This window comes from Tyto alba, unplaced genomic scaffold, assembly GCF_018691265.1.
Source record: "Tyto alba isolate M040663 unplaced genomic scaffold, T.alba_DEE_v4.0 Super-Scaffold_6, whole genome shotgun sequence".
NCBI classification, from domain to species: Eukaryota; Metazoa; Chordata; class Aves; order Strigiformes; family Tytonidae; genus Tyto; species Tyto alba.
The window spans coordinates 53,592,754-53,617,773 of NW_024881327.1; the positions used below are offsets into that span (position 1 = coordinate 53,592,754).

A 25,020-nucleotide genomic window follows, 5' to 3' on the forward strand; every position below is an offset into this window, starting at 1 on the left:
TGATATTGGGTAGTAATCCCCATCTGTGAGTTATACTGGTTGATATGCTGGCAAAAACTGAAATTTGGAAATGAGTAGGGTCTCTGAATTTGGATCTTCACCAAGGATGTATCTGGTTTTGCCTCAGCTACACTGCAGATATTATAAAATCTGAAATGATTCAAAACAGGCACATCTTTGGCTTGGGATTCATCTCAAGCGTGTTCCCTTGGTAAGCAGATCCCAGAATAGCACGTAATTGTGAGTAGTTTAAGTATAAATTGCACAGACACCACAAAAGCCTTAAGCGCTGATTAAGTTCTTCACTTACTGTTGGGCGTTTTAAGGCAATTCATTTGCATTACAAATGGCTGGAAATCATATTGATAATTTTTTCAGAGGAGTTGTAAGTTTAACTCATGAAGTGAGGCAGCTCTGTAGGTGATAGAGAAGAAATCTCTACAGGCCCGTCACATCAGATTCTAGCTGAGCAGCTCTTGTTGGTTTGTATGTTAACAAACAGCCGTGTTGCATTTTGTTCACCATCACTCTTGTACTCGTTAATAAGGGGTGCAGCTTGGGAATCTGTTTCATTACTGACAAACCTCCTTTCCCTGATGTTCCCAGTTTCAATATGTGTCCCAATAATTGCTCTGGCCGAGGAGAGTGCAAGCTCAATAACAGCAGCAGTGCTCCTGAATGTGAATGTGCCAAATACTGGAAGGGAGAAGCTTGTGATATTCCCTACTGCACCGATGATTGTGGGGCGCCCGAGAGAGGGAATTGCAACATTAATGATACCAAGGCATGTTCGTGCTCTGCAGGCTGGCAGGGTAAGTCTCCTGAGTAATACAGACCAGCTCTTGGATGCCTTTTCTGTGTACGGCTCTTGCAGTTTAATTGGGAGTATTTGACAGTGTTCCGTTTGACAAGTATTAGCGTTTTGACTAGGAATTAGGGTATCTAGCTTTATCATATCAAAAGATCATCCTTCATTTGTAACAAATGCTTTTAAAAGCAGCCGTGCTGCCATACAAAGCAGTACCAACCTGTTGCGTGCAGGCGTGAGATACAAACGTTAAACCTCGTTCCTGTGCACCTAAAGCAGCTTTGGTGGCAGTAGTTAACCTGTTTGAACACGCCAAAAAAGCCTTGTTCTCACGTCCAGGTGTGCTCTTCAGCCAGGTCACTCTTAGCAACAGTTTGGAGCAAACGCACGTGTTTCTTTTGCAAAGATACACTGACGTGGAAGAATTAGTCTGATGGGAAATGCAACCAGCTACAGCACTGGCAGCACCTGCTACCAGCACTCAGCTCTGCTGCAAAACCAGGCAGCATGTTGGGCACTGCGGGGAGAAGCCACGATGGGTATCTTGAGGAGGATGCACCCAGTACGGAGGTTGGCATGTCTGTGTCTTGGATAGAAAACCAGGCACAGGTAATACTTCAGGGCTGGAAGATCACCTCCCCCCTTCTGCAGTGCAGTGCCTCCTGATGCTTTTCTGGGGTTGTGCACTGAAAGCAAAGTTGGGCTTGTGTTTGCGCAATTTTTAGCCGACCTCTGGTTTTAAGCTGGCTTTTATTTCTGTAGTAGGCTAGCGTGTAATGGGGAAAAAAAACCAAACAAACCAAACCAAAGCAACCCACCAAAAAACCCCCCGAAAGCCCTAAAACAAACCGTAGCAGAATGAGATGCAAGCTGCTCTCCCCTTTCTTCCTCTGAAACTTTTTTACATCTGAAAATGGTCACTCTGCCTCAAAAACCAGGTGTTTTTTCAAGGGTAATAAACCAAATTCCAGTCTGCTTTCCTCAACTGGAGATTACCGCTGGTAGAAACTCAGCAAGAAGGAGCAGATACTATCTCTTACAGCTGAGACCACAGCTCTGTTACACAGCGATTCCCTTTTATGACCCCCTAAAGGCTGTCCTGATAAACCTATTCCCTTTCGAAGGCTTGAACCTCTTCAGCAGGTTCTTTGCTCTCGGTTGTTTGTGGTAACCCTGTGTGTGTGGATGGGGGGGGTCACTGGGAAGAAGGGAGAGCATCCGTGTGGCTTTTTATTTTGCTGAGACCTTGCCGCTTCCTGCTCCTCTTCTGCCATGGCTTGGGGAACTGTCAGCCAAAAAAGTTGGTTTCAGCGAAGCAGGAATTCAGGAAAAAAAAAATAAGTGAACAGTTCACAGAAATATATTGCTGAGGAGGAGAGGAATGAAAAGAGGGAAAGATAGCCAAAGACCCTTGGGTTTTTATAGCATATTGCTGAGCAGGTCGCCTGAAGGTTTTGCAGGTTGTGTTGGGGCTTCTGTGGGTACGTGGCAGCCAGATAAGCGCTGGAAGATTCCTTCTTACTGTGGTGTGGGAAGGGGTCTGCACCGTGCCCCCCCTAAAATCACAGTGGGGGAGAACAGCACGGAGTATCTGCTTTCCTGCATCATCTAGTCGGGGACTGCTTTTTAGTTCTGAAAACCGTTTTACATTTGAGGTGTGTGGTTACGGTTGGGAGATCACACACCAGGTCCATCACAGACGGCTGGTGCGGGCAAGGAGTCGAGGACCACAGTTTCCACCTCTTACCTGGCCAGGCACCATCTTTGTCACCGATGGTGCAGGGTGTTGACCTCCACCTGAAATAGAGGCTTTGGGGAAGAATTCAGCTAAATTTTTAAACCTTATTTTCCTCAGGGCCTGGCTGTTCTATTCCTGTTCCTGCAAACCAGTCGTTTTGGACCCGGGAGGAACACTCACTTCCAAAACTTCCCAGAGCATCTCATAAAACTGTAATCCATGACAATAAAATGTGGGTTGTTGGAGGCTATGTCTTCAATCATTCTGACTCTCAGAAGGTTTTAGCGTGAGTATAAACTGAGATAATAAAGTCTAAGTAGAGGAACTTAGATTTGGGAATTATTTTTAGAAAATGCCATCCGACATGCTGTGCTTTGGCCTACGCTCCATCTCCAGGGGAAAACAGCAGTAATAAAAACTTAGACTCATGTTTGAGATGTGGGAACACGCTGCTAAGGGGTGCTAATTTTGGAAAAGAAGAAGTGTAAGGTTCCTGATGTTCAGTGAATTTTTGATTCATCTGCTTATGACAGCATTTAAGTATTCACTATATATATTTCTAGGCTAGCTTCTAAATTTTATCTGGCCTCGTGTTCAAAGAGGTTAATTTTGCTTCTGTGTTTTTAACCCTTCCTTATATCTCTGTGACTTCAGAGTGTTTGGCTTCTTAATTAAGTCATACTGATTACTGTGGATGTTTGCCCATAGTGGATGGGATACCAAACAGGGAGTGGCTTTTAGGATGATGACATTTCTGCAGTTAGTTGAGGAGATTTAACAGTAACTAAGATATCAAATAATAATTGTCTGCCTGGTGGAAATCCCCCACAAAAAACCCCAAACATTTCAAGCCACCTCTTGAGCTTGATAGTATTTGGGCAGATCTGGATTTTTTTTTAGGATACCTGTACACCTCGCTTTCATGAACCTAAGGGAGAGCTGTGTGTTCTGCACTCACGTCCAGAGGTCATAGCTCTTGTAGGGGAAATTAAAGAGGAGCCAAAAATGCACCCTTAGTTGTAGAATAGTTGCTGATTACATCCACAATTTGCTCTTTCAAAGTCATGCCTGATTTTTCAACAGATACCCTGTGGCTTCGTTGAACACTTTCTCAGAGATTATTTTATCTTATAAGGCTGTAAACCTGGCGAGTATAGTTCATTCTTTTATCTAAAAAGCCACAGGCCGTTTTCAGGGGAAAGGGTTTATCTTGTTTCAAGTTCACATAAAAAAATATGCTTGAATGACAAAGACATAATTTAAAAATGCCTTTTAAACACTGGCAGGTTTTTTTACGAAGTAGTTGGAACTTATCTGAGCTTAGCAGAAAGTTTCTCTGCTCTTTTGGGTGGTTTGTGTGGTGTAAGTTGTTATAACTTAACAGGCAACGCATTAGCTCTTGTTTTTGCCTGGGAAAGAAAACTCAGAGTAGAGCAAATCAATATGTCGACATTAAGTAACAGAGCAGGCTTGACTGGATTTTTTTTTTAATTCATAAATAGTCTGTGCATGCTTTGTGCACGTTGAAATCCTGGTATCTAAGACTTTTGTTAAATAATTTCCCACAAATCCTGGAAAGGGTGAGCAATAATTTCCTGAACTTTAATATCTGCTACTTGGGGAATTAATTCCATTTTTATTATACAGGTATGATCTTATTTCTGAAGAGTGGCTTCCACTGGACAACACTGTGAACTCTGTAGAGATGAGATACGGTCACTCGTTGGCATTATATAAGGTGAGTTCAGCACTTCAGATTCACCTCCCGGCTGTTTTCCCCTTCTCCCCTCTGCTCTCCACCCCTTTCCACAGATCCATCTTGCTCTGGGAGAAGCATTTCTCATACAAAATCTTGTCTGTGGTGAGTCCAGCCTGTGTACTCGTACTCCAGGGAATCCTTGGACTCGTATCCTAGGAAGTCTGTAGTGCCTTTGCTTGTGTGTTCATTCTTTGCCCTTTTCTCAGAGATTTTAAGGCTGACTGAGGTTAGTGAGTCCATTATTTCCTTCTTACTGTCTGTGCTTGCAAGATGTGCCTGGCAGCTAGAGTTTACTGGAGTTCAGCTGGTTCCCCAGCTGCCTTTTGTGTAGACCACATAAATATTTTTATGAGCTCTCTTGTCCAAGGCACCAAAGCAGAGCTGATGAATTAGGGATTTTTGGAGCCTGCTCTGCTTCTGCAGTAGACCCATGAATCTATTTTTCCAGCGTCTGAAATGCCAAGTGGATTTGACTGCTTCTTACTTAATTTCTCACCTGCACCTGGGTGCAGGCCATGTGAGAACAGAATGGCAAAGTGTTTGAAAAGGAAATGAGCTAATCCTTTGCTGACCTTTGGTTTTGGAACGTTAATTAAATCATCACAGTGCAAGCCTATATAAAGCATAATTATAGACACTTGAAAAAATCCACACAGCACCATTCACAAGCAGAACACTTGAAGAACCTGGAAGGATAGAAATTCCTACCTGTGAGGGCTCGATGCACATTCTGCAAATAACTGTTTAAAAGTAGGGGATGATAAATGCGTTTACCATCAGTGATGGGCAGTGGTTCTCAGGAATTTCCCAAGAAGCACCAGCTATAGTAGAGAATTTCCCTTTCTGAGATTATCACCTTGTCATTAGGGAGACTGGATTCCACTGCACACTTTGATGGATTTATGACTGACTCTGCCTGGAGAAACCCACAAAGGAAACTGGATAGAGTTTAGGGACTTAGCTTTTACAAGATGATGAATAAAACTCTGTCCGACTGTCCTGGCTCCTTTCTTTCTAGAAGGGTCCTCATTTTTTGTCAGTGCATGAACTTGGAAGAACAAAGCTTTTCACGTACACACACGGAGTGGTTTCCATCACAGCTGCCTTTCTTCCCTGCTATCTTCTGCTGTTTGCATTTGCAAGCTATGGGAGGGGTTTGGTTTGCTTATTAAATCACCCGATTTCAGATGCTTAACTTGGGGTGCCTTTGGGAGCCTCTGAGCTCCGTTTACAGTGAAAACAGACCTAGTCAGTACAGGTGGTGAAATCTGTAGAGCAAGTCAGCTCACCCAAAAGCAGGCACACCTTTGCTGCTTTGGATCTGTTGAATTATTCTCCAGGCTCCACTATAACTTATATATATATATATTTAGACATTCAGTTAGCATACAGGCACCTAAAGTTTTATGTCTGTCATCTGAAGGTCAATCCTGCCCCATGCACTTCTTCCCCTCTGTACACTGATGTAGGGGGAATTGTGTGTGTTTAAGGTATTTTGACGTTATGGACTTTGGGTACAAACCTTGGCAGTCGTGGTTGCTTTTATATCAAATGTGACCGGTGAAGGAGATAGGTTTTTCCTTGAGAGGTGGGAAAAACTTAGGCCGAGAGAAGATAAAATAGAATAACTTAATTACTTAGATATTAGCCCTTTCCTAAATGCCCAACTCGTTGGCCTCATTTTAACTCTAACTGCTTTCAGGATGATATATACATGTATGGTGGAAAATTAGATGCGACGGGGAACGTGACCAGCCAGCTGTGGGTGTTCCACATTCCCACCCAGACCTGGACTCAAGCGACGCCGAAAGCCAAGGAGCAGTATGCTGTTGTTGGGCATTCAGCACACATCGTCACCCTGCGAGACGGGAGCGCGGTCATGCTCGTCATCTTTGGGCACTGTCCTCTTTACGGGTATATCAGCAATGTCCAGGAATACAGCCTGGGTGAGTGGGGCCCTACTTACCGTTCAGTTGGTTTGAAAAGCATTTAAACCATCCGTGTTCACATAGCAAAACGCAGATACGTTCTTCTCTGTGTGTATTTACAAGAAGTTCAGTCTAACTTCCAGTGTTTGTGTAACACAGAGTGAGCAGGCAGCCGCCTGCCTCCAGCTTTATACAGTTTGTTAGGTCCCAAATACAAAAAAAGCTGTAACTGAGAGACGAAGCGGGATAACTGTGGGACAGTTCAGATTCATTTTCCTCTCTCCCTCTGACAAACACTTTTGAAATTATTTTTGTATCCTGTGAATACAAGAGCGGCTGTAACAATTCAGACTGAGCATCTCCTTAACCTGATACCCTTGTCCCCGGTAGTGAATGCTTAGGGGAACGGGCAGTGAGCTTCTGGACTCCCATCTCTCTGATGTGATCCGATCCCCGTATCTCTGGGAACAGTCCAAACTTTGATTTTTCGAATCCAGAGATTTCCAGTATCACCAGCTCTCCAGCTGAACTGAACATCTTCACTTCAGGTGCTCTGAAATGGCTCTCTGGAGGCGTGTCCCTTGTTCCACTGACCTGGTAGAGAGCACAGTTAAGCACAGGATGTTCACAACATGAATATGCTGGTTATTGTGAGAAACACTGGCCCTGTCTGCACTTCCAACCTGTTACCCTTGTCCTTCAGTCCTCTCGATCCAGAGGATCTACTGGAGCTTACTCTGCTTCACTGGTGTCCACGTGAGCGAGCTTTCTTCCTCCAGGAGAAAGCTAGAGAAAAGCAGGATGTGTGGGGCAGTGATTTGTTTCGCTACTGTTCTGGTTTTCCCACATGTGATCTTACAAATTGTTAAATTCCTTCGCCTTTTGTGTGCCTGATTTGCCCTGGAGTTAGGAAGCCTGTGTAGGGTTTCATTCTGCACGTGCTGCAGGGAATTGGTGTGTCTTTCAACATTTTTGTTTCAGTTGCCATTATATTATGTCTAGAGTGCTTCAAACCAATGTTATTTTAGCGAGTGAGATATAGGACCATTAATCACATATTAGTTTTTAACTGCAGGTTTCTTCACAGTCATACTTAAATTGGCTTCAGTGCTGTCTGGCTTTATATATATAAAATAAAAGTGCTCCTGGGTACCATTCCAAATCAAGCCATGGTTCTGACATTTTCATGTCATTGAAATGCAATATATTATTTCTGTACTTTTTTTATCTCTCATTTGCTTAGCTTGTCTGCAAAATGTAATAATCAACTGTAGACAAGATATTTCTGGTCTAATTAAAAATACTTGACAATACTTCTTGACAACAAACTCTTAGAAGGAGAATATTTGCGGGTATGAAGCGATAGAGACAGTGCCTTGATCTGAGCCAAGGGAAACCCAGTTTGCTTCACCACCAGATTTGTTGGTATTTGGAGATAAATTAACCATGGTCTGTCACTCACATTTTTCATTTCTCAGCCACAAATACATGGAACATTTTACAGACGAGCGGCGCTTTGGTGCAAGGAGGGTACGGTCACAGTAGCGTTTATGATCCAAATACAAGATCAATTTATATCCATGGAGGATACAAAGCATTCAGTGCCAACAAATACAGGCTGGCAGATGACTTGTACAAATACGAAGTTGATTCCCGTATGTGGTAAGTAGTTCTTCCTCTACACCACCCCGTCAGTTTGGTTTGTGGAGGGGGGGTATTTGATAAGGGACCTCTGGAGCGTAGTTACCTGCATTCAGGATAGACAGTGTGCTCTTCTGTCTGTTATTTTATGTCCCTTTATGAATAGAGAATCATATAATCGCATATAATCAAGGCTGTGAACAAGCCAAAAAATCCATTTTAATCTATTGTTGTATTAAAGCTGAAAAGAAAATATTGGATGGGATTTTCTTGCCAGCAGTACAGTCTGTGCATATGAGTGCAGTTACTGCAGTCAAGTGAGTGATAATTCATTCTGCAGTTAAGGCCGCAAAAGAATTTCTATTATAACCCCATTTTCTTCTGGCTCTGTAACTGCTGGAAACATTCATTTCTTAAGCTGAAATCTTCTGTGATTTGTTTATGCCCAAAGGTGACTTTTATTAAAAAGCTATAGCAAAACTCCACAACTTTGAGCTATAGAGGTGAAATACATTTTCCTAAATTTTGCGCTTTTCTTAAAGTTGTTTTTAAAGGCTCCTGACACAAAGCCTGATCTTTTGAATTAGCACATGTAAATTTGAGTCGCCACATTTCTCTTTTTGAGGGTTTAAAATATCTTGTATTTCTGCAACAACTGTTTGTGAGTCTGTACTGATGAGTGAAGTAACTAGTGACTAATTTCCCCAAACCTTCCTCCCTGCTCGGTTGTACATGCAGTAATAACCGCGCTTCCTTTCTGGGTTCATTTGATCTGTCACTTCAGCCGCGGAGCGGAGAAATCTGGCTGAATAGGCAGAAAATTTCACAAATGTGACAGTATTCTTCCAAACTGCTGCAGCACCAACTTCCTTTCATCGCATTTATTTTGTCAGTCTCGGGAGGACTGTCAGAGCAGGCGAGCAGTCGCCTTGCAGCGAGACACGTAGGAGTGTCTGCTCATCTTTATCTATACTTTTTTTTTTTTTTTTGGTGCCATTTACTCCTTTTTTTTTTAAGTCTTCAGTAATTTAGGCCTTCTCCCCCTCTTGTGATTTCATGGGAGGGCAAACAAGCAGTCCTCTGATCTTTATTTTGGCAAGTGTGTTTCTCCCCATGTTCCCTCCGGTGTTTCGACTGGCTGTAGCCCTGGCAGGGACAGGGCAGCGCTCAGAAAAGCCCCTGCGTGCCGCGATACCGCAGCTCTCGTGCCTTAGGAGCAGGTCCCTAATTTGCTGAAGATTTCACCCTGCAAGTCGGGGCTTCGGTGCAAGCTGTGTTCTGCAGAGCTGGTGTGACACCGCTGCCCGCGACACAGACGTGGCCACATCGGAGTTTCCCTCCAATCCCCACCCTCTCAGAATAGCAGGGAACTTCTGCGGAGGGTGACCCGTTGTGTTCAGTGCCGTTAATCGTGCTGATTAAAGGTGGGCTCAGTGGCAAGTGTGATGAATGCTTCCCGTGATTTAGTCATGGATGAGGCGTTGTGTTCTGCAGGTATTAGGCTGCAGGGCTCCGTTATTGGCAGCTGCACAGATTTCCTTAAAATAGGTTTGTTAGTTTTGAGCAGCAGGTGATGCCTGGTTTAAAAGAATCCTTTAGGTTACCACAAACGTAGAGTTACTAAAAAATATTGGAGTCCTCCCAGGCAGTGTCCAGATCAGCAGGTTGAGCTGACTGTGCTCAAAAGCCCAGTTAGAGATTATCAAGTTTTCACACTAGGGAAGGAATTAATGATTTTAAGATCCATAGCTTTGGAGAGAGGCTTTCATAGATATATTTCTCCTATAAATTGGCAAGCAGATGGGAAGATGAGACAGTGAAATTACAGGAGGAATTGAATAGTGTGGAAAGTTGATAAATACCTCGTTAGGAGCAGTAGTTAACTGCTATCCCCCCCCTCCTCCCTGCATCCCGAAACCTCCTTCAACTCGGATTTATGGTTTGTTTTGTCTTTGTCAGGTACTAACCAGTTTCGTTAATGCATACGTTTTTATTTCTGAAGGACTATTCTTAAAGACAGTAGATTTTTTCGCTATTTGCACACGGCTGTGATAATGAGTGGAACCATGCTGGTGTTTGGAGGGAACACGCACAACGACACCTCCATGAGCCATGGCGCAAAGTGCTTTTCTTCGGATTTTATGGCGTATGATATTGGTAAGTTCTTGCAGAAATAATAATAATAAAAAAAATTCTTGGATAGTCAAAAAGAGCTGTCGTCTTGAAGACTAATTTACATGCTAAGGATATTATACCAAATGCTACTCTAAGCATGCTGCAGAAGAATGTGTAATCAGGAGAGGCTCATTTAGCTTGCTACACATTACCGAGCAAATGAGCTGGTGCAGTGATTTCTAGGCAAATACAGCAGCAGTTATTTGGTCAACCGTTTATACACAACCATGGGCGTTAAAAATTATTTCTTAAACAGAAAGCATGTTGTTCTACTGCCTCAGCCATAAAGCTATCCTGATGTTTTGGGTGTGTTTTAATCTGCGATTTATCAAAAATGCAGGCTGTTAGGACAGTTACAGGCACTGGACCCTGCTGAAACTCAGCTTATATATTGCACACTCTTGTTTTGCAGGCTGGCTGCCTTGTTTGGCTGCGCTGTTTGTAATGTCAGATTGTTTATATGTGTGCTTTATAAGCATAAATATCCCCATAAGCACTATTTAACAATAAAGCCGAAGGATTAGATTTTATTTGGAAGGGTTGGGTTTTGATGAGTTTGAATAGCCAGAAGAGGGCAGCATTTATTTGTCAATTTGGAATCCAGAGACGGTGCATTTAAGAAGAGGAAAAGAGAAAGAGATGAAATTATATAAAAGAAGGTGCGTGCACATCCAGATAGTTCACGCCGGAGAAAAACACCATTCTGTACTCGTATCACATTTTCCCTTCTGCTCTCAGAATTCCTTAAATGTGGGGTCTCCTGATTGATTCCCTGAAGTAATCACGTAAACCTGAATTCGCGGAGTGACTGACCACTGAGATGTCACTCCTGGTTTGGGAAAGGAATATGCAAGGCATGGATTGCTTTCAGCAGCAGGGTTTGGCATCCTTGTTTCATTTTGCTGTCTGTTACAGGGATCATCCCCTTCTTTTCCTGTGATTTTAGGTTGTATCCCTGTGGAATTTATTGTATGCTCCTAGCTAGCTTTATTTTGAGTTTTTTCTTGAAGAATGAAAATCTTAATTAAGGTTGAAGAATTAATCTTGAAGTATTAATAAATACCTTATTTTAGCTGTCATGGAGAGAGTAATTTTTTTAAACTTTGATGGCAGCAGTGGTAAATTTTTCTTGCTACATTTTGCCATCTTCCCTGACCTATTGAACTCTCTATTAGGTGTAAAACACAAAATTGCGTTCATTTGACAACGTATGAAAATAATTATGTTCATTTTGATTCAGTTTAGTTAACAGGCAGTTTCCTGTTAAATGAAATAAATGTTGTAGTCAATCTGCCTAGTCCTTAGAAGTTTTACGTTGAAAATTAGAACTCGCATTGATTGCCCTTCATGTCACAGGGATGAGAGGTGTTCTGGTGCTCTGGGTACCCTCATTTCTTAGGGCAGAGACTCAGCCTGGAAAGACCAGCCTCTTTTCAGAAAAAAAAAAAAAAAGAATGCTTTTTCTATTCTTTTCATGGCAGGACACCTTAGGCATGATTTGCCTTATCCCATCGGAGCAGGAGCACTACCAGGAATACATTAGGGTGCTGGCTGGTCATCAGTGTCAGAGCAGAAGCAACTACTTGGTGATTCTTCATGTATGGTCTCTGCAGGAATCACACTGATCATGTTCATGCTGGTCTCCACGGGAGTAAGCCCAGATGCTGTGGGGAAGCATTGTAAATACCAAGGACCACCATACGTGGATATGACTATCTCATCTTTAATATTAGCACGCTTATGTGTTTGATATCTGTCCCTTAATGCTCCCAAGGCTCAAGCTACACAGGGGAAAACCAGGCAGCAAGGTCGATTGGTACTGAGGCTTAGTAATTGGCTGCCATACTCCTTAATTTCGTAGTATGCTGTCTTGCTAATTTGCTAATTTTAACATCTTGTTGATGAAGGTAGTATCTTCGTGATGGTAGCGATGGTTGGAAGACTGGAGAAAACTGTGATTAAAACACAGTTTAAAATAAAAGTCTGCAAACCCAGGTCTTCTCTCTAACCTTTGCCATTAAAACTTATTTCTGCAACAACTTGTTTTATTTACCTCATGAGATTTTTTTCCATTTTTCTCTCCTCAAATTTCTGAGTAATCAGACCACACGTATTGGGTGTTGTGAGGACATATTCTCTTCTTTTTTGTGTGTGCGTGGGATGCAAACAGATGTCGCTGAGATGTGCGCTGAGTTTCTCTGGGGGTTTAGCAGATTAGGTAGATCTGAGAATGCATTAATGCTTCACATCTATCCTTTTATCCTCCACTTGACCGTGTTGAGGCATATTCAAACCGAATTGTCCAGGTAATGCCCGGTCCTGGAAGGTTTCGGGGTAGCAATCCGGCTGTCTGTGTGTGTGTGCACTTCTTGTTGCTCCTCGGGACAAGATTTTGGGTTGTGTTGACGTTCAGGTTGGCCGAGTGCTTGGGTAGAGCAGTCGCACGATATTTTTCCTATGTTGCACGCTGCAGTGCCTACTTAGCGCTTCCCATCCCCCAAATCAGTCTCTCTGGCCTCCGTCAAAGGTTTTTCTGCTCTGCAGCAGTTTTGCCTCTGGGTGGACAAAATGCCTTGTTTAATCCTCTACCTCCTCCCGTCAACAAGTCATAGCAGCCAAGGAGCCAGGGGGGCAGCTGCAGCCCCTCCGTGGCTACACGTTCGTCTCCAGGCGTGAAAAAGCGAGGGCTGGGCTCCCCAGAGGGCCACCTCCCTTGCCTATGGGATGTGTCTGGAACAGGAATGGGAACTTCCCAGGCAGGTTGTCTCAAAATGCAGTTACTCACAGTGGTTAAGTAACCATACTTCTCTAAGTAAATTTTAACCTTTTTTTTCTTTTTTTTTAAAATAACTCGGCATGAAATGTGCTGTACTTGTGTAATGATCTTTAATCCCCATGGGAGAGAGGTTAAAGCTTTCCTGTTTACCCCATCAAAAATTCGGTTCTGATGACAAACATGGAAGGAGGCTGGACGTTTTCATAGCATATGTGTTCTATTTAAATAGTCTATTTAATAAATCCTGTGCACTGTAAATTTTAGGCTTGGCTTAACTCATAAGTCGAAAAGGAGAAGATTCTTTGTAGTTCCAGAGTTACTCATTTTTTCCAATACTTGATCTTCAGTTAAAGATGGGAAAGAAGCTTAGAAAGCAAAACATTCCAGGCCTTTTATTAATCTAGAAAAATATGTTTCTTGGACTCACATAACTCACAACTTGATGGATAAAATGCTTCAAATTGCTGTCCAATTTTGCTGAAGTCTCTTGTTAAAGATTGGAGCCATGCATGTTTGTCTCAGAAGTGATGCTGGGCTAAGTGAAATTCTTTGAAAATTGAGCAAATCGTGTTTAAAAATAAACTTCAAAATCACAATTTATCAAAGTATTAAGTCCAACCAACTGGGTCTTATGTCTTTTATTGATAAACACTCTTGAACAAAAGTTTCTGCTCCAGCAGAGGTTAGGATCAGTTGTTTTACCCAACAATTCTCCAAGTAAATTTGGCAAAAAATTATTAAGGTGCTTTTTCTTTGCCCTCTCGGTTATCTACGTAGTAGTTTGGGGATTTTTTTTTTTGTGAGGTTCGGTTCACAGCACAACAGTTTTATCTTGCTTTAAAGAATCTTTGAGTATTTGAGGGCTCTGTAGATCTTCACAGCAGATTGACTTTTCTGTCTTAATTGCATAAATTGCGTGCAACCACCTCTGGGACGTTAGCCCCCAAGATGATCCCATTCTACTTTATGAAGTTTAAGTGATATGAATTGGACTCACTTTTCCTGCTTTTGTTCCTTTGATTGCTCAGTGGGTTATATGTTTCTTAGGTTGTTTTTTTCCACGCTGCCTAAAGGAAGAAATTACCTGAGAAACCAAGTAAAAAATGAAGCAGAACTTAAAAATGTTATGCTAATAGAAAAAGATGGAATAATCTCACATTATATTAAGAGAAAAAAACAGCTACAAATCCTTAAGCTATGATGAGTGAAAAATGTTTTTAAAAACATGGATATCTACCCTCTAGGAAAAATAATTGCAAAGGAGGGGGGGGGGGAGTCTCTGTTCTCAGTGATACTGGTTTGGGGCAAAACTGCACGTAATACATATATAAACAGATAAAACCTGAACTTGTTATGCAGTGAAACATTCCACTAGTAAAGTAGATAAAGCAACTCAAGCCGCCACCGTTGAATTACACGTGATTGCCAAAAAGCTAATAACACCTTCAACACAATGCCCTGAAACTTTCCTTTTTTCATGAGCTCTTTAGCTGATGGAGCAGAGCCGTCACGTCCTTCCCTTCCCTTTGTGTCATACCGTGGCTGGTGGGGTGAAGACTGAGTCTTCAATCTTGCAAAAGATGATAAGGCAGCACTTGGGTGAAACGGGACAGTTTACCAAAGTGCTGCGTTTTGGTGGTGGGTGGAATGGTCTCTCTGTAGTTATTAAAGTTCTTTCGGGAAGAAATGTGCTATTTAAGTTCAGTCGTTAATTATACTGAGGGACTTTCCTGAAATGAGCTTCCTTTAATCCTAGCCTGTGATCGGTGGTCTGTTCTTCCTCGCCCGGGTCTCCATCACGATGTGAACAGGTTCGGACATTCTGCTGTGCTGTACAACAGGTGAGGTTACAAACAACCTGGGGGGTGTTTTCATACCCCCAAAAACTTACACACCTGTGTGTGTCAGTGCACGTGTGTGTTGGTACATGTAGAACACTAACACTGAGACCAGACTGTGGCAAACCTCTCAAAGGTCTCAGATCTTGCAATGTCTTCAGTATTCACTTGTCCATGTCAGCCTTTCTTCTTCAGTGCAGTAAACTGTCCCAGCTCACCTAATTCTTTCAAAAATTTTGCTTTTTTTTTGTATTTCTCTTCCTTTTCTTAGTTATGCCTGTATTTCCATTTCTTACTTACAGTTTTGTAATTTCAATTCTTTCATAATTTTGTAATGTCGTTTATTTCGTATTTCCGTTTTTTATTTAGCTGCAGTGACAGCTTTTACCTCCAAGTCGTAATTTCCCTCACGGTTTCTGAATTCATCCATGCTTCAGTTTACATCGCTTATGCTGTGTGTCTCTTCCTTACCAGTCACATGATGTACACTTTGTAGGTGAAATCATCATGAGATTTCTGCTGTTAAGCGTTATATCTCTATAATAATATCTGTGCTCTCAGGTGAACGTCCGTTATTGTATCTGAGTCTGTGGAACCAAGTTTGAGAAATTATATTTCTTAGGAGTTTTTCATTCCGGTTCCTTGATCCTTTGAGGATACTTTCTGTAAATCAGGAACTTTATTTAAAGCTTTGTTTAAGCCAGGCAGATAACTGTCACTGCCTTGAAAAGGAAAGTGTGCTTCTAGATACTCCTTTTGTCTCTAAAAGCTCACTACCTACTTGTTCCAGCGTGTACTGAATACCAGCTGCATGTTTGCTTCCTTGAAAGATAACTAAGGCTGTGCATTAATTCTTCTTTTCATCCTGTTTTAGGATTAAAATATACTTACTATTCAACCCAAACTTTTATTTTCAGTTGCATTGACTCTTTTTAACTGCCTTTTTAAATGTGCATTTACAGCCGTGGACGCGCAGGGTTTTTTGGGTGGCATTTTTGTGTAACTGATGAAATTTGATGTTTTGCCTGAAGCGGTTGTGATACTAAAGAAGGTTGAAAAAAGCCGCTTCCTGCCCCCAATATTATTTTGTTTTGGGTTTTGTTGGTTTGGTTTTTTTTGGTGGACACAATGACTCTGCTCACTTGCTAACAGCCATGAAAATAACTGCGGTTTTGTAGCGAGACGTGACAACACTGAATTGTTTCGTCACAGTTTCTGAAGGCTGGTTTAGCGGTGTGATACAGTCTCCCTGACTTTCAGCCTCCCCTCCCTTCCTTGCCACTGTTCTTCGCAGGAGGATCCCGCATTTCTGCAGCATTTCACGCATGGTCCTGTTGATCAGGTGTCACCCAGCGTTTTGGCTGCAGGGGAAGGTTGGTCCATGACCTTGGATAGGTTTGACTCTGTCTCAACACCCAGGTGTTGCGACCCTCCGGCTTCTCCGAAACAGTGGGACTTGACTGACCTTTCCTTTAGTGCCTTCCTTAACCAAGAGCTATTTATTTGAATTTATACATGCTGGAGTGTCGTAAAAACACTTTGCCCTCATCTTGAATCGCATCGGCTTGCAGCGGCGCACGGTTAATAAACACGGGCCACAGGTATTTATATCTTTGCTCGCATTTTGTCTAGCACCATGTATGTGTTTGGAGGCTTCAACAGCCTCCTCCTGAGTGACATACTGAAGTACACACCCGAGAGGTGCGAGGCTTTTGACAACGAGACGGCCTGCGTGCGGGCCGGTCCTGGCGTCAGGTGCGTGTGGGCTGCCGCCCCGCCTCGCTGCGTCCCCTGGGAAATGGCGACGGTGGAGCAGCAGCAAAAGGTCTTTGAAGACTGCCCTCCCAAGACAGGTATGTGTCATATTCTTTCCGTTTCCTTTTCCAAAAAGTAGGGTCTGTAGACCCGTGTAGGGTGTTTTGTTTTTTTGTTTTTTTTTTTTTTCCGAATTCCATCTTGCATTAGGTGCGTGCCATTGTCAGATCACGTTTAAGATGGCGGGATGTAGTTCTGCTCCCGTACGTGCCCTGGGACACCTTCCTCTGAGCAAGTGGCTGCAGTGGCTTGGAGATGTTTCCACCTCTCCAGCCCCCTGAAGCCGCTTGCTCGTTAGATTTTTATTTTTTTTTTTTTTTTTCTTCCTACTGCACTGCTTGTACTTACGTACCTATCCCAAACCGACATCCTCAGTCAGGAACCGGGCCGGGACCGTTGCTCTGTAGATGTCTGCTCCAAGAGCTGACCTTGTGAGAGCCAGCAGTTTGCTGATGAGCAACACGGGGCATGGGAGGGGGATCTGGGCCCTGCGGGGTTATCCTGTGCTCTTCAAGAGAGACAGCAGGGAGATTGTTTTAAGAAAAATTGCTTTAGTTCTACTTCTACATCGTTGTATAGATAGGGGCACACAAAAACAATGTTTAAGGTCTGATTCCTCTGTTCTCCCTTATGATAATTTTAAAACAAACTTTTCAGTGCTTTATCCTGATGCATTCATTGCTCTGAAATGAATTATACCCGCCTTGATTCTGTAATAGATGGCAGCCTTTAATTATTTAAAAGAAATTGATGTAAAGGACATTGCTTTGATGGGCTCTCAATGTATAATAAATTTTCACAAAACACAGGCGATAAGTAATTGGAAAGATGAAATGGGAAGCTCAAGCTTTGCATGAAAATGCTTCACATAATTGAAGGCCAGGCTTGCATCAGAATGGGTCTGCGGTGGGAGATGTTCTCCATCCTTGTGAAATGTCCTCGTGAAATGACTGACCATACATGCCTGGCCTTAGCTCGCACGCTTCCATGTCTCGGTGCATTTTCTGGTGGTGTGTTTTACAGCTCTGTGGGCACTAGAAGTGATTGATGCTGCAAATGAATGCAATTTTCTATCAGTTCAATCACATGAAAGTATCTGATTTACTAAGTAGTCGATAATGGAAAATCTACAGGCACTGCTGTTTGGTTGTGTCTTTTGCTATATATAATCAAGTTCTTAGAGCTCTGTCAGGAAATGTCTGTTTTTGGTCATGCAGGTTTTTTTCTTTAATAGTTGTAGACAATGAAAAATGTGATCAGATTACAGACTGCTATAGCTGTACAGCAAATACAAACAACTGTCAATGGTGCACTGACCAGTGTATCTCAATGCATAACAACTGCACAGAGGAACAGGTAAAGTCTCTCTAATACTTCTGTAGTTTAAATTTAGCCTTTTGAAATACCATATTCCTAGATGCCTTCATCTGTCTGTGTTATGACCCCTGTTGTTTTGTTATTTCCAGTGCATGTCTAGCTCTAAACTGCTAATGTGCTTGAATTTTTTTCAAGTTGGTCCATGGGCTTTTCATGGGACTCTCCACTTAAGTTAGGAGGATGGCTATGGCAGGGGAAGAGGTGGAGGTTACACGATGCTGTGATTATTCAGTAAGGCATATAGCCATTTGGGTTTACTGTCGGTAGAGCCTTCCCTAGGGAAAAACATAACCCTGTTGTAAAAGCTCTAGTAAGGAAAATGTGTCAGATGGTGCCTTGGGGGAATATCTTGAATACACAGTACAGGCTACGTCCAGTGTCACAGCTCTTGAATATATAGGTTGCTTTTTGGGTCTGAACCGTGAAGTTTAGTGTGGTAGTCGTGGCTGTTATAAACCGACAGTGGTTGGATGGGAAAAAGCCTCATCTGTGCTGTTTATTTTAGGTTCCTATTACTCTCTATGACAATTGTCCTAAGGATAACCCTGCCTATTACTGTAACAAAAAGACAAGTTGTAAAAGCTGTGCCATGGATCAAAACTGTCAGTGGGAACCTAGGAATCAGGAGTGCATTGCTTTACCAGGTAGGTATGGGTTGTATTTGTGTAAGAAAAAACAAAACAAAACAAAACAAATTCACCTAGTCCAAAAGTTGTGGGGTTTTTGTTTGTTTGTCTGTGTTTTTTTACCCCCAAATCTGTAATCTTCTCATGCTAATCTGGAGTAAGTAATGTTGTTTAATCATACCAGCTTTGGTATGAAACTTTAGTAAATTCAGCAAGTCGTCTGGAACATTTTTCAGTCCCAGTTGTCTGAAGAGGAGTCTGATCGTTTGTATAATTATTAGGCTGTATTTCATCTCTCTCTTTTCATTTGGTAAAAGCAGTACTGTTGATATAATAGGCTTCTGCAAGATATTAGATTTAATAATGCATGCTATTTAATTTTAGAAACTAGAATTGTGCAAAAGCGTAATGGCACATACTGGACAAATTAGGCAAATAGCACCTAAAGTGTATAAGGAAAATTCTCTTATTAGAGTGTTTCCAGTGGGAGCTCACAGGAGTTGATGATTAGCCCTTCTGTAGTAACTTTTTTTTTTTATCCTAGTGTCTGGGAGAGAAATCCAGCCTCTTCAGTGATTCACATTTGCAGTTAGTAAGATACAGAGAAAGGGAAAAAACAACACAGACAGGATGTTTTAATGGGCACGGGAAACCTTTCCCTAGTAACTCTCATAGGTCTGGACGTGTCCAGATCAGGTGTTTGCTACTCTGGAAGAGTGAAAAGCTGAAGAGGCTTCGGAGGAGAGCCATGAGAGCGAGAATAACATCTTTTAATGAGATAGACAAAGAGCTTGGACTGTTTAATTTGTTGTAGAAAAGGGAGTGACTTGCTCATGTGTGTAGAAAGCCCATCTGAAAAATTGACACTTGAGAGCTTTTCAATCTGTTAGCTAAATCTAAACCAAGATGTTGGAGGCAGACAGCAGCTCTGCAGAAATTCACACTGCAAATGTCCATCAGGTGTTTTTTTTTGTAAGGGTGGTTAAGGGTGAGGGAAATGATTAACCACAAAGTCTGAGGAGTTTTTCAGCAGTGGGCATGGCTGTGCTCGAGATGAAACAGGGATTAATCCTGGAAGTCAGATGTTGTGGACAGGATTAGCACAATAGCCCTCTTCTGTCAAGAGGTATCCTAACAACTGCGGTGGAATAAGTGGCTTTAAGCCATCAGCAAAGTATTCATTTGCTTTCCTTTGCTCGCTCTTCTACAATGATTTTACTATTTGATGTCATAAGTGCTTCGACTACCTACTGCAGATAACTAAATGCTGACATCACACTTCAGCTCCCCAAAACAGCTTTCTTTTATCCTCCAGTATTTTTATATATAGATATTTCTAATCATGCCGATAAGTCACGCTGGTTTGGGACGAAGCTTTAGCTTTTCTTTTGATGGAAGGGCTCTTTCACTGCTTTGAACGTTGTAAAGGTCACTTGCATCTCTGGGTTTACTTTCTTTCCCTCCCCTCCCCAGAAAATATCTGTGGAACCAACTGGCATTTGGTTGGCAACTCCTGCTTGAAAATTACAAATGCAAAGGAGAACTATGATCATGCCAAACTGTCCTGCAGATCCAACGGGGCTTTGCTGGCTTCTCTCACGACCCAGAAAAAAGTAGAATTTGTTCTAAAGGAGCTGCAGAAGATGCAGTCTACGGTGAGTGCTTCTCTTTTATAAAAGTCCCTTGAGTAATTAAGCTCTTGCTGTGGAAAAGTCCTTGCTGTGGTATTGTATGCTCTGTACAGAATAGACATGCCTCTTAACCGAAAAGGACTGATTTTTCTTTTGAAATTCAACATACCCTATGGGTGCATTTGAAATGAAATGGTAGAGAATGTAAATGGGCAAGATAAATATAAACATACACGGTGCCTCAAAGGTATCGCTTTCTATAATGAAATCACATGCACATTTCTCTTGTGGGATAAATGAGTGCAGCAGGAGTCCTCTCGTGACTTGTACACAATATTTTATAAATAAAGGTCCCTTTGGGGCACCAGAGGTGTTTAATGCAAAGCATTTAAAGTTATTTATTCCGCTCAGAAAAGCGGCTGTTTAAAATGTCGGCTTCTTACTCTGCAGAGCTGCTTGGCTTATTTGGAGTTATTTATGTTTGATTTAGTGGCAGGTGCTTTTCTGTCAGAGCCAGTGAGGAGTGAATTGGAACCTGTCCCTCTTCATGCATCAATAAAATAAATATATATTTTGTTCCAGTCCTTGGCAGAAGCGCGGAGGTATTCAGGGCAGGTTGTGTAGGTGGTGCTAAAACCCTGACAAAGAACGATGCTGTGCAGCTTTGCTGAAATCCTGGTTGAGGCTGCAGAGCTGCTGTGGCTTGATGGCACATCAGAGTAACTCCTCTTAGGTCCCAGAGGCCACGGTGGGCAGGGCTGGCAATCAAGAAGAGTTTTATGTAGGAAGAATGAGACTGGAGGCAGTAGGATTGCTGCTCTTCAGAGGAGAATGCACTTCAGTGCTAAAGAGAAATATTCCCCGGTTGAAATGAGAACATTCCCTGCTTTGACTCCCTTTGTAATTTTAAAATGGCATTTCAGCAATTACGGGGTTTTAGAGGGGATTCAATTTAGCTAAGAAAAGGCAAGGTGTGTTTCAAGCAAGCTTGTTTGTTAAATCTTTTGTAAAGAGGGGAAGCCAAGCCTGAGATATTCTAAAAGTACGTGGTTTGAACTGCTCTAGGTGTTTCTGGATATCCTAGTAGTTAAGTGTAGTGTAAATTCCTAAAGACACATGGCAGTCCTTCCCTAATAGTGTTTGAACCCTTACACAGGGGAGAAAAAAATTGCTAATTTATGGTTTGGGTTTTTTGTTTTTGTTTTTGTTTTTTTTCATCTATTGTGTCCTTGAAAAAGTGAGCCTTAGAAATTTAAAGAGACTATTAGCCCTGTTTAGTTGATATCAGTATTGAGTGCTCGTGATGTGGGAAAATGCCTTTGCTAAAAATCCAGCCTGTATCTGGTACTGGAACTTCTGCCATTCGGTGGCACGCTGCTGCTGCTGCGCTGGGAGAGGCTGTTACTCCTCTTTTAAGTAAGCTGCATACGGATGTTTTGTAATAAGAAGAAAAGGTGTTGGCGTTGGCACGTAGTGCTGTGTAACCCTGTTGCAGTTAGAAGTTGCTGCTCTAAGGTTTAAGAGTGTGTAAAATCAGTTTGAAGCAGGTGGTGGTTATGTGTAGCACTAAGACGTATGGTCTAAAGCCTCCCTAGGGCAGCCGTGCCACCGAAGCGCTCTGATGGAGAAAAGATTTTAACAGCAAAATAACATACTGTACCAATAGTGTTAAAATGCCTCTCCTCGAAATAAAAGTGCGCCAGAAAATAAATTGCCCGTAGAACTAGTTGTGTCACAGGTTCTTCATATGGAGAATTTTATTGCCAGCAACACTAATTTAGATCTGACCTGCCCTGTCTTTCCGCCCATCCACACATACAGACCCTTAAACAGCGGAGTTCTCCCAGTCAGACTGGAGAGTAGGTAGATTCTATCATTTGATTTGTAGAGAGGGCTGCTAGTTTTCCTCCTCATGTCAAACTGTAGCTCCAGAAATATTTCTTGTGTCTAGCCATTTGCAGGAGTCACAAGCGTATAAAGAGCAACTTGCAGTTAATCTCGTAGTCTCGGACGTTTGACTTGTTCTTCTCCTGGTTTAGATAACTAGAAACGTAGTTTGAAAAAAAAAAAAACCAAACTAATAATTGGTGTTTCCTGAAGGATTCCTCTATCTCTGTGGCATTAAATTCTGATAGCACTAACAATTATTTCCTTTATTACATTTTTGTATCACCTAACCTGGCAAAGTCGTTACGAGCATTATATGGTAACGTGTATTTTCTTTTAATAACTAAGGTAATAAAACTAGGTATTAAATCTACCATTTTCCTTGATTTCTAGCCCAAAACTTTGACTCCGTGGGTTGGACTGAGGAAAATCAACGTGTCTTATTGGTGCTGGGAAGACATGTCTCCCTTCACCAACACCCTGCTCCAGTGGCTCCCCGATGAACCGAGCGATGCTGGATTTTGTGGTTATTTGGCCGAACCTTTCCAGCAAGGACTGAAGGCAGCAACGTGTATCAACGAGGTCAACGGCAGCGTCTGCGAGAGGCCAGGTAACCATAACTGACGTGTGTGTCTTGTGAGGGGCAGGCTGACTAGTAAATATTTATACTTCCTAGAGAGTAAAGAAAACCCCATTTATTCCATTTAAAATGAGCCGCACCACCGCACCATGAGTTTGGCAAAGAAAAGTGGCTCTGGAAAAATGTCTCGTGTGGATATTTCATATAGGAAATGGACATTTTAAAAATAGCTCTACATTTGCCTTGCTAACTGTAAAATGCTTGAAGTACGTTACAGTTTCAATGATTTTTTTTTTTTTTTTTTTTTTTTTTTTTTTCCCAAATTGCATCCCTGAATGTGACATTATAGGTTAATTATGGTATGGAGCAATCTCCTATTTAAAAAATAAAATAAAAGCTACTTCCAGTTGATTTCCACCTTTTTCCCCTCCCTCGCTCTGTAGCCAGAGGAGGATTTTATCAAAGTTTGAAGTGATTTGGCCAAGACACTTTGGAGAGATGAGAACTTTGAAAAAGAAGCTATTTGCTTTCGGGAAAAGTTTTCTAGCTTTGTTGGAACTGCGTATCTTTTAAAAGGGCTTAGTCTGTTAACTCTCCATTTTACCTGATTATTTCTGAATACCAATTAGTGGTTCTACGTTTTAAGAAAGTTGGCTCATGACATAAAATTTCTAAGCAAGCTACACCACTTTAAGTCATTCTTTGTGGAAGTGCAGGATGCAGATCATGAATGTGAAACCTGCACTCAAAATTTTGTATATTTTAATTTGCAGCACTCTGAATTGGTTTGAGCTTTTAAGTTGTGATTTATGGTCTGAGAGCAGTCGCTTGAATCAGATGATAAAGCATTTGCTCACACCAGAACCTCCTGACTTAGTTCTGCTTTCAGTACTCATTTTATGCGTGGAACTGATCAAATAACTTAAAAACATGTCCCAGTGTGCTCACATAAAACGTGGGGTTTCTTCCCAACGCTTTGGCTGAGAGAATAGCTAAGGAGCACATCAACAGACCTGCAGAGAGATAAAGACTGCATTCATTTAAATTGTTTTTAAGGTGAATACCTTGAACTTCTCTTTTACTCTATTCTTGTGTAAAGTTTTATTCTATACTTGTATTGTAGGCTTCTTGACTCGGGTAAATACTTGAAATAGTAGTGTGTGGTAAGAAGAGACACAAAGCAGATAAACAAACTGCTTTTTAGCCTTTGCTTCTGGGTTGGCTCATTTCATCGTTTTAAGGTGAAGACCTTAAAAAGCATGACCACTCGTGAAGGGTACGGAATAAGAGAAATGATTTTTACAGTCCTGACTGCATTTCTCACATTCACTGTGGTGTCCCTCCAGCTCCACCCAGCACCACCGCCCGACAAAACAAAGCGTTCCGAGTCGGTGACGCTGAGCTAGTTTTCAGCCTGAGCAGCAGCCAGGGCTTTTTATCTTCCGTCTCTCTATCTCGGGGGCTGGTTACCCCTTCCTTCCTGGCAGCAAGCTGACTCCTGCCCTCCTGCCCGCAGCAAACCACAGCGCCAAGCAGTGCCGCACGCCCTGCGCCCTGCGGACCGTCTGCGGGGAGTGCACGAGCGGCAGCTCCGAGTGCATGTGGTGCAGCAACATGAAGCAGTGCGTGGACTCCAACGCTTACGTGGCCTCTTTCCCCTACGGGCAGTGCATGGAGTGGTACACCATGAGCAGCTGTCCGCGTGAGTAGTTGCTTCTGCGTCGCGGCCGGAGCTTTGCGATTGCTGAGGTTGGCTAGCAGAGGTGGGCGAGCTCTGCGCGTGGGTTGGGTGGGAAATCCCTTGGGTGGAGGTGACAAATACATGACCCCAGGAGCTTAGAGGGGGCCGGTCAGTCCTGCAGCACGTGAAGCATTAAACAGATCCCGGTTACAGGATCTATCAGTTAAACTAGAGGGTGGATAGGGAAGGCTTTCAAGTGAGATGATGAAATCTCCACTTTTTTTTTTGACGATGGAGAAGCCGTTTCGGTATTTGAATTCCTATCCTTCAGATGAATTGTTGCATAATTTGATGGGATGATCTCCTTTTTGTATCTCTTCTATATCTCTTTTATTCATATATGAAGCCATGTAATTTAGTATTAGATTATCTTTATCAAATCCCTAGTAGGGTTTACACAAGGTTTCATTCTGAAGTACTGTCTGCATACAGCCCGCAGCAGGAATCTCTAACTTACTTTAAATACATTATGTTTGGTTTCCCGCCCCCTCCCCCCCACCCCCTTTTAGGTGGATGTGAGCAAACTGCAAAAGCTTTATGATGCTCTGGAATATTGATTTCTGTTTTGAAACCAGGGTAAAATAGTCTAGAAACGTAAGAAGTGGTCAAACGGTTTTAGAGATTATTTTTATTTATGTTGAATTCTTTAGGAACTAAATGTAAGTAGGCGAGTCAGGAAAGCTAGGGCTCTCGGGGTAGC

General features: G+C 42.3%; 1 protein-coding gene across 1 annotated transcript in view; it reads left to right on the top strand.

Annotated features, from left to right (window-relative positions):
- Nucleotides 1-25,020, top strand: part of ATRN (attractin) — a 95,652-nt gene that overhangs the window by 49,619 nt on the left and 21,013 nt on the right. Inside the window, exons 5-17 of the mRNA XM_042808375.1 lie at nucleotides 607-812; nucleotides 2,664-2,832; nucleotides 4,194-4,284; nucleotides 6,008-6,251; nucleotides 7,712-7,895; nucleotides 9,877-10,031; nucleotides 14,582-14,666; nucleotides 16,296-16,516; nucleotides 17,713-17,834; nucleotides 18,361-18,499; nucleotides 19,955-20,136; nucleotides 22,393-22,609; nucleotides 24,096-24,281. Of these exons, the coding sequence (XP_042664309.1) occupies nucleotides 607-812; nucleotides 2,664-2,832; nucleotides 4,194-4,284; nucleotides 6,008-6,251; nucleotides 7,712-7,895; nucleotides 9,877-10,031; nucleotides 14,582-14,666; nucleotides 16,296-16,516; nucleotides 17,713-17,834; nucleotides 18,361-18,499; nucleotides 19,955-20,136; nucleotides 22,393-22,609; nucleotides 24,096-24,281 (2,201 nt within the window). The remainder of the gene's footprint in view (nucleotides 1-606; nucleotides 813-2,663; nucleotides 2,833-4,193; nucleotides 4,285-6,007; nucleotides 6,252-7,711; nucleotides 7,896-9,876; nucleotides 10,032-14,581; nucleotides 14,667-16,295; nucleotides 16,517-17,712; nucleotides 17,835-18,360; nucleotides 18,500-19,954; nucleotides 20,137-22,392; nucleotides 22,610-24,095; nucleotides 24,282-25,020) is intronic.